This window comes from Panthera pardus, unplaced genomic scaffold, assembly GCF_024362965.1.
Source record: "Panthera pardus isolate Hobbes unplaced genomic scaffold, ASM2436296v1 HiC_scaffold_6, whole genome shotgun sequence".
Classification (NCBI taxonomy): Eukaryota; Metazoa; Chordata; class Mammalia; order Carnivora; family Felidae; genus Panthera; species Panthera pardus.
This window is the reverse complement of record NW_026526991.1, coordinates 52,728,728-52,740,080: the sequence shown is the minus strand read 5'-3', so window position 1 is coordinate 52,740,080 and position 11,353 is coordinate 52,728,728. Positions and strand designations below refer to the sequence as shown.

At 39.7% G+C, this 11,353-nt stretch overlaps 1 protein-coding gene across 1 annotated transcript; it reads right to left on the bottom strand.

Annotated features, from left to right (window-relative positions):
- Nucleotides 1-472: 472 nt before the first annotated feature.
- On the bottom strand, nt 473-2,212 carry LOC109270420 (transcription factor A, mitochondrial-like). The gene has a single exon (XM_053895270.1). The coding sequence runs from the start codon at nt 2,107-2,109 to the stop codon at nt 1,447-1,449; it is 663 nt and encodes a 220-aa protein (XP_053751245.1). The 5' UTR covers nt 2,110-2,212; the 3' UTR covers nt 473-1,446.
- Nucleotides 2,213-11,353: the final 9,141 nt, after the last annotated feature.

Here is an 11,353-nt window from a genome sequence, read left to right as displayed (position 1 = left end):
TGGAGTCTGTCGGATTTTCCACGTATAATATCATGTCATCTGCAAAAAGTGAAAGCTTGACTTCATCTTTGCCAGTTTTTTTTTTTTTTTCATTTATGGACACCAAATCTCTTTTAATTTTTGTGTGTTTTGAAAAATTGTTTTTAACCACTTAAAACTGTAAACACAATCCTTAGCCCACAGGCCATGAAAAGCAGGCATTGGGCTGGATTTGGCCCACAGACCAGAGTTGGCTATACCTTATATGGGCTTTTATATGTTACACAAAATGTTTAAATTCCAAGTCTAAAGACATTGGAGAATTTTGTTTTTTAGATCTCTCATTTTAAAACTTATACTAGACAAGTTGTCTACTTCCTGGATAAATACACTCATGTGAGACAGAGAAAATAATTCAGAATACATATCCCTACTTAAATAAGAAGACAGGAAAAATTTTTGCAAAATGAATCTTTCACCCTAAAACAGATAATTAGGAAACATTTAAAATTTTTATTCTATGCAATATAAAACAATATGCATAGATTTGGTACACAATTTCTTGGTTTTTACTTTAGGAAACAAGGCAATAAGGAAAAGGTTTATAAATCTCTCCATCCCTTTTATAAAAAGTTGCAACTGAAACCAGCAATTCCTTGCAAGTACAACTATCAATTCTGAATATATGAATTATACCTAGGAATTGGCATTTACATAGATGAGTACTGGGTGCTCTTTTATTTTGAGAGAGAGAGAAAGAGAGAGGGTATGAGCGGGGAGGGTCAGAGAGAGAGAACAGGTGAGGGAAGGGTGGGGGGGGGGAAGAATCCCAAACAGGCTCCACACCATCAGAGCAAAGCCGGATGCAGGGCTCAAACTCATGAACTGTGAGACCATGACCCGAGCCGAAACCAAGATCAGATGTAAAACCGACTGAGCCACCCAGGCACCCCTCTTTTAAACATGTACAACTGTATCATAAAACACCATGACTTCTACAATTTGGGGCACTTTTGAATATGAAACTCCTGCCTCCATATATATATAAGGAAACAAGAATACTCTTTCCAGTCATCAAGTATGAAAAACTTCACGGTCTGATTTACCTTTATCAAAGGTAAAATGATTCACTACTGCATTTCATGGATTATTGTGATTCTCAGTAGTTCCTTAACACAAAGTAAATTTCACATGAACTTTTTATCTGTTTGGGTTTTCCAAAGCAAGATACTAATACAAAATGTGTTGAACTGGCAGAAGTCCATGGGCTAAAGAAAAAGGAATTAAATATAAAATGTTCACCAACTTTATCCTTTCTAATTTTCAACAGCATCAGATATGGAGACCTAATTGGTTTCTTGTGTCTATCCATTATGAACATAACTCAATCTTCTATTTTAATACTCTTCAATGCCATTTTTTGCTTGGTGCTTTACTGTGCGATGTAGAAGATCATTTCGTCCAACTTCAAGCATCCCAAGATTTCATTTCATTATAATAACGAATTTTATCATCATTAGCAAGTTGAATATACACTTGCTTTTGAGAACTGGAGAGATTTTTCCAGTTTTCATTTATAGTCTTCAGCTTTACCTGTGATGTACCATCCTTATGTTCCTGGAACCTTTCAGCTATATAAATGTTGTAAGCTGAGCGAGATCTTTTCGGTTTTCCAAGCATTGTTAACTCTCTCTTTTTTATTAATGCTTTCTTTTTTAAACGTTTTTGCTGGATTTCTTTTTCCAAAGATACAATCTGACTTGGAGTTAACTGTTCTTGAATTCTGTTTATCTCTTCTTTGTATGCCTGCCAGTCTGCCCTGTAAGCATCTTCATATATTTTTTTCTCTGAATCAGGAAGTTCCCTCCATAGCTGGGCAATTTTTCTAATTAGTTCTGAATTTTTCGCATCTGGGTTCTGAGCTTTAAATATGGGTAGCTGTTCTTTAGAAAATCGAATGTATGAAGTCAGAGGCTTCTTTGGATAACTATTCACGGTGGATGAAAAACATCTCGGTACATATGCAAAACTGAAGGGAGAGCGCAGTCGACTTCCACAGCCCCCGCAGAGGTCCGCTCGGGACTTTCCCAGTGCACTCAGCACGCTCCACACGCCCCGGAAAAGCGCCATTGCACCAACTTACAAGGCAGCGACCAGGCGCCAACCTCCTACAGCCCCGCGGCACAACAGAACTCCAACAATGACGAACAGAACCCGCTGGTGACCCTCTGTAGTTTACCCATCTTTGCCAGTTTTGATGCCTGTGATTTCCTTTTGTTGTCTGATTGCTGATGCTAGCACTTCCAACACTATGTTAAACAACAGCGGTGAGAGTGGGCATCCCTGTCGTGTTCCTGATCTCAGGGAAAAAGCTCTCAGTTTTTCCCCATTGAGGATGATGTTAGCTGTGGGCTTTTCATAAATGGCCTTTATGATCTTTAAGTATGTTCCTTCTATCCCGACTTTCTCAAGAGTTTTTATTAAGAAAGGGTGCTGAATTTTGTCAAGGGCCTTTTCTGTATCGATTGACAGGATCATATGGTTCTTATCTTTTCTTCTATTAATGTGATGTATCACGTTGATTGAGCTGCGAATGTTGAACCAGCCCTGCATCCCAGGAATGAATCCCACTTGATCATGGTGAATAATTCTTTTTATATGCCATTGAATTCGATTTGCTAGTATCTTATTGAGAATTTTTGCATCCATATTCATCAGGGATATTGGCCTGTAGTTCTCTTTTTTTACCGGGTCTCTGTCTGGTTTGGGAATCAAAGTAATACTGGCTTCATAGAATGAGTCTGGAAGTTTTCCTTCCCTTTCTATTTCTTGGAATAGCTTGAGGGTGGTTTGTTTTTAAAGCCATTTCCATGTGGATAGTTAAGTGTCAAATTTATTTTGCTTGAAATCAATGGATACAATGTGCCTACCAGCCTTCAAGTCAGTTTTATTTGTGAATCCCTTGTTGTAGTTTACAAGTGTAATAGGTACTGTTGCTGAAGAAAATCAGATAATATCAGTATCCAAAAATGTACTTTCACCAACTAGTGTCCATATATTCTCTTCTCGTTTCTCTTAGAAATGAAAATCATTCTAATGAGAGTTTTTTGTTTGTTTGTTTGTTTTTTGTTTTTGTTTTTTTTTTTTTTTTTGCCTCTGGAGGGAAAGAACTCTAGTGCCTAATCAAAATTGTATCTCAATCCCTTTATCTCTAAAATTTTTTACTCATTCTAAAACCAAAGAATTTTATAGTGATAAAGGGCCTTAGAAGTCATTTTAGCTGAGTCCTTTACTTCAGAAATAAGGAAACTAAAGACAGAAAATGAACCAAACCACATGATACAAAGTCAGGAAAAATTTTGGTCTTGACTAATTTCTTAACAGATCTATAAATAGATCTCCTGGTTAAAAATGTAAACTTCTATCTCACAGTTTCATTTTCAATTTATATAGGAGTATCCTTTGGCTGCCAATTCTTTTTTTGTGTTATATATATGAGACTATGTTTTTGTGGCTGAAGTATTCTGTTATGTTGTTAACACGTAACAGCTGTAAGATAGGTTTTATATGGGTTTACAGTGAAATTACATATATTATAAGGCTCTCATATCATAAAAACCGGTGGTCCCTAACTTCCACCACATATAAGGGTCACCTGGAGAGCTTTACAAACTATTAGAGCCTCGTCCCACCCCTTGAGATTCTTGTTTAAATGGCCTGGAGTGTAGCCTAAGAATTGAGATTGTTGAAAATGCTATAAACTAAAAAATTACTGTAAACTGCTTCCCCCCCTTTTCCTTTTTTAGCTTTTATTCTTATTGAATATAGACATTTGTATTATTCCTGTTGAATAGAAACATTAAGTGCTATAAATTTCCTTCTATATCACTTTAGCTATACCCCACAATTACTATATGTCCTATGTTCATTAAAAAAAAAAAAAAAAAAAAAAAAAAAAAAAAAAAAAAAAAAACTTTTTCTTTAACCACACACTATTTATTAAGGGAAAACAAAGCTCTGTAACTATACTAAATATAGATCTGGGCATACCAAAATCACCTTTGCATTTTAAATAGTTTTGTTGTTGTTGTTGCTAAATTGTACTTATTAAATAAAATGCAATATGCATATGATAATGGAGATAATATAATAGAAAAAAATCCACTTACAAAATTTATATGAATAATATTTTCAAAACACTTCTGAGAACTAAGTTTCATTAAGCTTTATTTTGAGCACAAGTTTGGTCCCATCCATTTTTAAAAAAATAAAGGAGATTAAAATTCCTTTTGAAGAGAGTCCCAAATTTTCTGGTGTATTTCTGGAAATCCAACAGTTGGTTCATTTGAAGTTTGAGTTAACCTTAAAGGGATTCACCTCTGTTTTCAGAATGTGAAGATGGATGAAACAAAAAGAAAAAACTCCAGGCTGTAGATGAGGGTTACGTGCTTCTCAGAAGCCCAAACAATCGACCTCATATTGGACAGGGAGGTAGAGAGCAGAACGCAGCAGCACAGGCATCTGAGTGGAGGAAAATAAAGAGCTGTGCTTTCTGTGTACGCGAAGAACAGTAGGAAGGCAGGCTCCCGGCCACTGCAATGCTGGGGAAATCTTCTGATGTGATGACTCCAAAACCATTTTCTGGTAACTGGATCATTCTTACAATTTCAGCCATCGTTTCTTTTCTGTCCTGAGGGTCTAGATTTCTCTTTATTTATTTCTTTTATGAGAGATGTCATTTCCTCCTTTAAGATCAAGTTCGTTCCCTTCACCTTTGCATATGTATCCACCAAGTTCTGTATTTTTAATGACTCTTTTTCTAGGCTGGTATCTTCTAAGTACGTCTCATGCGTCTAAATATTCCTTTTGAGCAGAACTAAGCATGTCAAAAAAAAAAAATGATGCTTCATCTGAATGAGTGCAGCCACTATTCGTGCAACTCGAATATTCCTCTCACATAAAATCAGCCTCTGATCTAATGCATGAGCCTGAACAAATATAACAGACCCACCAAAAAGCCAATGGCAGATACACACATCACTGACTCCCACCGAAGACTACTGTGGATGAGGCCTGGTCTCATGTCATCTGGCAGCAGCTGTGCCACCACTTCTTGTGACTTCCCCAGGATCAGCCGAAAGCCAAGCTCCAGGGTAGCTCACACCGCCTCTGCAGCACTGAGGTCCCCCCACAGAGTCCCACTGGATAGTCATAGTTCCAACAGCCTACAACAAACCACAGAGAATCCTGCCGTGTTCTACCTGGAACCCAACTCACATTTAACAAACCTGATAGTCTACCAGTAGAGCTGGCCAAAGAAGAGGATGGGGCGGTGCCTGGGTGGCTCAGCTGGTTAAGCATCCAGCTCCTGATTTCAGCTCAGGTCTCACGGTTTGTGAGTTCAAGCTCAGCAGTGGGCTCTGTGCTGACAACAGTGGAGACTACTTGGGAATTTCTCTCTCCCTCTCTCTCTGCTCCTCCCCCACTCACACTTTGTCTGTCTCTCTCAAACAAATAGTAATAGTAATAAAACACAAGGTGGAGGAGGGGTATCATTACTTTTAAAATGTGCCTTCTGCCATAGTGATCTCCCTTTTTTCTGTTTAACTTTTTTGATGATGAAACATTTTAATAAAGTCAATATGCATACTGTGAAATTCACATATTTAAGGGTACAAATAGAACGATTTTGACAGGTTACATTTGTGAAACAAATGCTCCAATGTAGATTAGAACATGTTTATCCCTCTAGAAGTCTCCCTTATGCCTCTTTCCTTTCCTTGTGCCTCAGTCTCCCTCTCCAGAGGCAATCACCATTCTGATTTCTATCACCATAAATTAATTTTGACTGTTCTCAAAGTGCCCGTATATGGTCTCATATGGAGAGTATTACAATACACTCAATACAATGTTTTGAATTTCATTCATGTTGGTGAGTGGAGTAGTTCACTCTTTTTAAGTTCCTATTATGCCAGTGTAAAAATAGCCAATGATTTGTTTATCCATTTTCCTATTGGTGACATTTTAATTTTCCACTTGTCTTAGGTAAATACCTAGGAGTGGAGATGTTTAACAGGTAAAAGCTGCCAAATAGTTTTTCAGAGTGGCTGCACCACTGTAGACTATTATCTACAATATATGGGGGCTGCAGTTGCTCTGCATCCGCACCAATATTTGTTTTTTGAACGTTAGCCATTTTTATACAAGTGAATCAGTCCGAGAGTTCTTTTTTTTTTTTTAATATTTATTTTTGAGGGAGACAGAGTGTGAGTGGTGGAGGGGCAGAGAGAGAGGGAGACACAGAATCTGAAGCAGGCTCCAGGCTCTGAGCTGTCAGCCCAGAGCCGACACGAGGCTCGAACCCACCAACCGTGAGAACATGACCCGAGCAGAAGTCAGAGGCTCAACTGACTGAGCCACCCAGGCGCCCCGGTCCTGGTTCTTAATTTGCCTTTCAAAACACAAGACATTTGTCTTATTTTCATAGATTTACAGAAGTTCTACCTACATATAATCTAGTCATCAGGGTATATGTTAGATATATACGATGAAAATACATACTCTCAATCTGTGGCTTTCAGCTTCATTTTATAAATGCTCTTTGATGTACAAGAGGTTTTACCTTTGATGAAGTCCAATTGAACACCTTGTCCCTTTTATGGTCAGTGCTTCTTAAGTCCTAAGACAATCTTTGTCTGCTCCCAAATCATGAGGACATTCTCCTGCCTTTTCTTCTAGATGTTTTATAATTTGAACTTTTACATTTGCATCTTGCGTTAATTTTTGTGTAGGAGTCAAGGCTTATTGACTCCTTTTTCTCTTGATTATGGGTCACCTTTTCCTAATATGTATGTTCGGTCATTTTCATAATATTCTGGATGGTGCAGATAATATATCGTAGAAAACCTAGGGTGTGGTCTTCCTTTAATCGATGTTGTATGTGATGTGGTAGACAATTAAGTCAAACCTTTTGGTCAGGCTGGATTCTTTTTTTTTTTTTCCTTGTTAGCATAGGTGTATTTGTTTTGTCTTTAGTCCTAGGAATGGCCCTTCCTCTTCCGGAGTGAACTTTCTGGATTTTCGGTAGAACATCAGCAGTGCTCCATCTGTTCTCAGCACACTGGCTGAGCTGGCACCCATGCATCCACAGCCCTGGGCTCTCTCAGCTTTCAGCCCTGCGATGGCAGCCCTTGGTTAGGCCTCCCTGCCCTTGGACATGGTCCTGCAGGGGACTTCCAGGTAGACTTCTGGCCCCATCCCCAGCCTCGTCCACAGCTTCCCTGCCTTGTGAAATCCAGCCTCCCCAGCAGCCCATTTCTGCCTCCTTAGCTCAGGGCGACCAAGTGTTCTGCTTGGGCTGCACACCGACCTTGCTAGTTCTGGCAAGTGTCACTACCTGAGAGCCAGGACGCACCTCATGTGCTTCCACACTCTCAAGAACCTCAGTCCTTGGGGCGCCTGGATGGCTCAGTAGGTTAAGCATCCGACTTCAGCTCGGGTCACGATCTCATAGGTCATGAGTTCAAGTCTCATGTCGGGCTCTTTGCTGACAGCTCAGAGCATGCAGCCTGCTTGGGCTTCTGTGTCTCTCCCTCCCTCTGCCCCTCTCCTGCTCATGCTCTCTCTCTCTCTCTCTCTCTCTCAAAAATAAATAAATATTAAAAAGAAAAAAAAAAAAGAATGGGCACCTGGGTAGCTCAGTCAGTTAGGTGTCCGACTTCAGCTCAGGTCATGATCTCACAGTTTGTGAGTTCAAGCCCTGCAACAGGCTCTGTGCTGACAGCTTGGAGACTGGAGCCAGCTTCTGATTCCATGTCTCTTTCTCTCTCTCTCCACCACTGATGCTTTCTCTCTCTCTCTCTCTCTCTCTCTCAAAAAAATAAATAAATAAACATTACAAAAATAAAGAAGAAGAACCGCAATATTGGACTAGGATGGAAAATAGTCATCTCATGTGTTTTGTCTAGTTTTATGTTTGTGTTGTGGCTGATGGGTTGAATTGTATGTACCTCCCTCCCCGCCGAACCAAAGTCCTAACCCCCAGCCCTTCACAATTTTAATTGGCAATAAGGCTACTGCAGATGTAATTAGTTAAGAGGAGCTCACGCTGAAGTAGGGTGGATCCTTTACTCAATATGACTTATGTCCTTATAAAGAAGAGAAATTTGAAGGCAGACATGCACACACGGACAATGCCATATAAAGTGGAAGGCAGAGATCTACAAGCCAAGGACGCCCAACCAGAAGCCAAGGGAGGGGCCTGGAACAGATCCTTTGCTCACAGCCCTCAGAAGGAACCAACCAAGGACACCTTGATTTTGTACTTCCAGCCCCGAGACTGTGAGGCAATAACTTCTGTTGTTAAGCCACCCAGCTTGTGGTATGCCATGAGGCCAGCCCTAGCAAAAACGAATGCACTGCTACAGGAGAATAAGAACAGCACCAGTGGCTCTGCCCTCAATGTGAATTTCTTAACACTACTTGTGGGCCCCTTCCTCTGGGGCCTGCTCGGTAGTGCCCTGCACCCCACACTCTCCATCTTCAGCTCTGTATTCAGGCTCTGAAGCTCTTGCAACAGCTGCTAGGCATCACCGGACGACCCAGAAAGACTTTAAAATATACCAGAACCCCATCTCCAGAGATTCTGCTGTCATCAGTCTGGCATGGGTTCTGAAAATCAATTTCTTTTTTAATGTTTCCCAGGTGATTCTAATGTGTGGCCAGGATGGAGAAGCCCTGTTTTAAGCCCTACAGCACAAGTCAACTGCCCAAGTTCCTTGCCATCTGGCTTTGTTTTAGGCTTGGTACTTTAGTACTTATTTTTACAGCAGGTAGAACATATTTATAACAATATCTTTCACTAAAACAACGTGATGGCTTTAACTAAAAGATAAAGTGGTAAAGACTGTTCATTTTGTTCATTCAAAGAAAGAGCCGGGGCGCCTGAGTGGCTCAGTCGGCTAAGTGGCCAACCCTTCGAGAAACAGAAAGAAGTCTGGTAGGAGTGCAATCTACAAAAACAAGAGAATGAGGGAGACCCATAGCAAGTGGAGCTTTATAAGCCAGTGTGGCGTGCAAAATGGCCCCACAAAGATGTTCACACTCTGAAACCCGTGAATATGGCAAAAAGGACCTTGCAGATATAATCAAGGTTAAGACCTTCTGAGAGAGAGGCTAGTCTGGATTATCCAGGTGGACCCAATCTAATTAGAAGAGCCCCTGAAAGCAGAACACTGTTTACAGCTGGTGGCAGGTGAAGAGGTGAGGCAGATGGGAAGTTGGAGAGATTAAAAGCCAGAGAAGGAGGGGTGACATGAGGGAGGTGGGCAGCTTCACGTTGCTGAAAGAGGCTCCTGTCTGATAACCAGCAAAGAAACGGGGACATAGCCATCCAAACTCAAGGAACTAAATTCTGCCACCAGTTCATTGGAAGTGAATCCTCCTGCAGAGCATCCAGGTAAAGGCCCAGGTTGGCCAACATCTTAATTTTACCTTGTGCAACCAAAACAGGAATCAGTCAGATCCACCTGGACTATGGACTTACAGAACTAAGAGATATTAAATGTGTGTTGTTTAAAGCAGCTAAGTTTGTGGGTTACTTCCTGTGGCAGCAATAGAAAACCAATATAGCCAGAAATTAAGTTGATTATTTGTATGTTGTTTTAAGTTCGGGGTAAGTCCAAACCGAGTCAATCCTGAAGTATTAATCTATTTCAATCACTATGCAACTGACTTAGCTACAGGCTGGAGTCTAAATGTGCCAATTATTAGGCCAAAATTCTCTGTCTTCAGCAACAATACTATAAACACAAAACTGTTCGAATTGTTTTGCTCCTTTGTATCAGTTTTTACCTATATTTACAATTAGTATTTTCATACTCTCTGCTTTTTCACCCACCGGTTTCTATTTATGCTTCAGCACCGGGACAATTTGTACAGGAATTTAAGACGGTTAAAATGCAAGTGTTAAGTAAATACTAAGTGGATGTTATTATAAAAAGGAGGCACCCGTTGTCTGCTAATACTGGTAGGAATGTCTGTGAGTGGTTTCTCTTATACTTTTGAAATTAAATAGTAACAAAAACACCATTGCTTCAGGTAAGAAAATGTTAAGAAAATAAAAATAAAGACTGACAGCCTTTGGAACTAAAACTGGATTTCAACATGACTTTCTCCTCTCATCCTTTGTTGCTTAACAAAGGAGAACTTGAAAGCTGCAGATAATTCTTGTTAAGACCATCACGGTTATTGGGAGGAGGCATACCACGCAGGATGTGTTTTCATAAAGCAAACAATACTGTCAGCAGTAGACCTAATGCTGATTTAAGAGCTCTCAACTTCTCAGGAGAAATCAATTTTTCCTCCTAAGGCAAATTCAGTTCTGTGACAAAGTACCTTTTTTCTTCTTCTTTCAAAGTCTTTGGTCATCTTTAATGAAGCAAAATTTAGAGCTCTACCCAGTCTATTTATAAATTTAGGCTGATTCAAGCACTCTGCAAGTGGGACCCTACTGTTAAAAACAAGACAACAGGCCCAAAAAGGAGTCATTAGGCTAAGGCCCACATCAGAAAACTGTGACTTAATACTGAACTTATTTACAGAGTTGGCATCTCCCGGGAATGGAATCTTAAACCACTCATTCTGGTAGTACCCCATAAGCACTAGAGAAGTAATCTGCCTGATAGATCCCCACCCTCCCCTAAAGGAAGATTCTCTTAGAATGTGAACAAAAACCTGCATGATGATAAGTGGCAATGAAACATACATCTTGGTAGAGGTTTCCAAGTAGAAATAATCACTGTTTCTATGAGTTTGATACGTATACACACACACACACACCACACTTTCTTTATTCATGATGGACACTTAGGTTGTATTCATGTGTTGGCCATTGTGAATAATGCTTCAATAAACATGGCAATGCAGATATCTCCTCAACATAGCATTCTTGTTTCCTTTGGGTATATTCCCAGAAGTGGAATTGCTGGATCAAACCATAGATCCTTATAGGATCATCTGGTAGATCCTTGCCAGCATTTTTTTTTTTTCTGTCTTTTTGGTTATAGCCACTCTGACAGATGTGAGGTGAGAGCTCATTGTGGTTTTTGTTGTATTTCCTTTATGATTAATAATGTTGAGCACCTTTTCATGTACCTGTTGGCCATTCATGTATCTTCTTTCAAAAAATGTCTACTTAGGGCCTTTTCCCATTTTTAATTAGATTCAATGGGTTTGTTTTTGCTATTGAGTTGCATGAGCTATTTATATATTTTGGATATTAACTGTTTATCAGATGTATGATTTGCAAATATTTTTCCCATTTTATGTGTTCTTGGTAAATTATTTATCTCTGTTCTCTTGTACCTCTCTGAAC

Coding starts and splice junctions, on each gene's coding strand:
- LOC109270420 (XM_053895270.1), bottom strand. CDS start 2,109: ATGGCGCTTTTCCGGGGCGTGTGGAGCGTGCTGAGTGCACTGGGAAAG.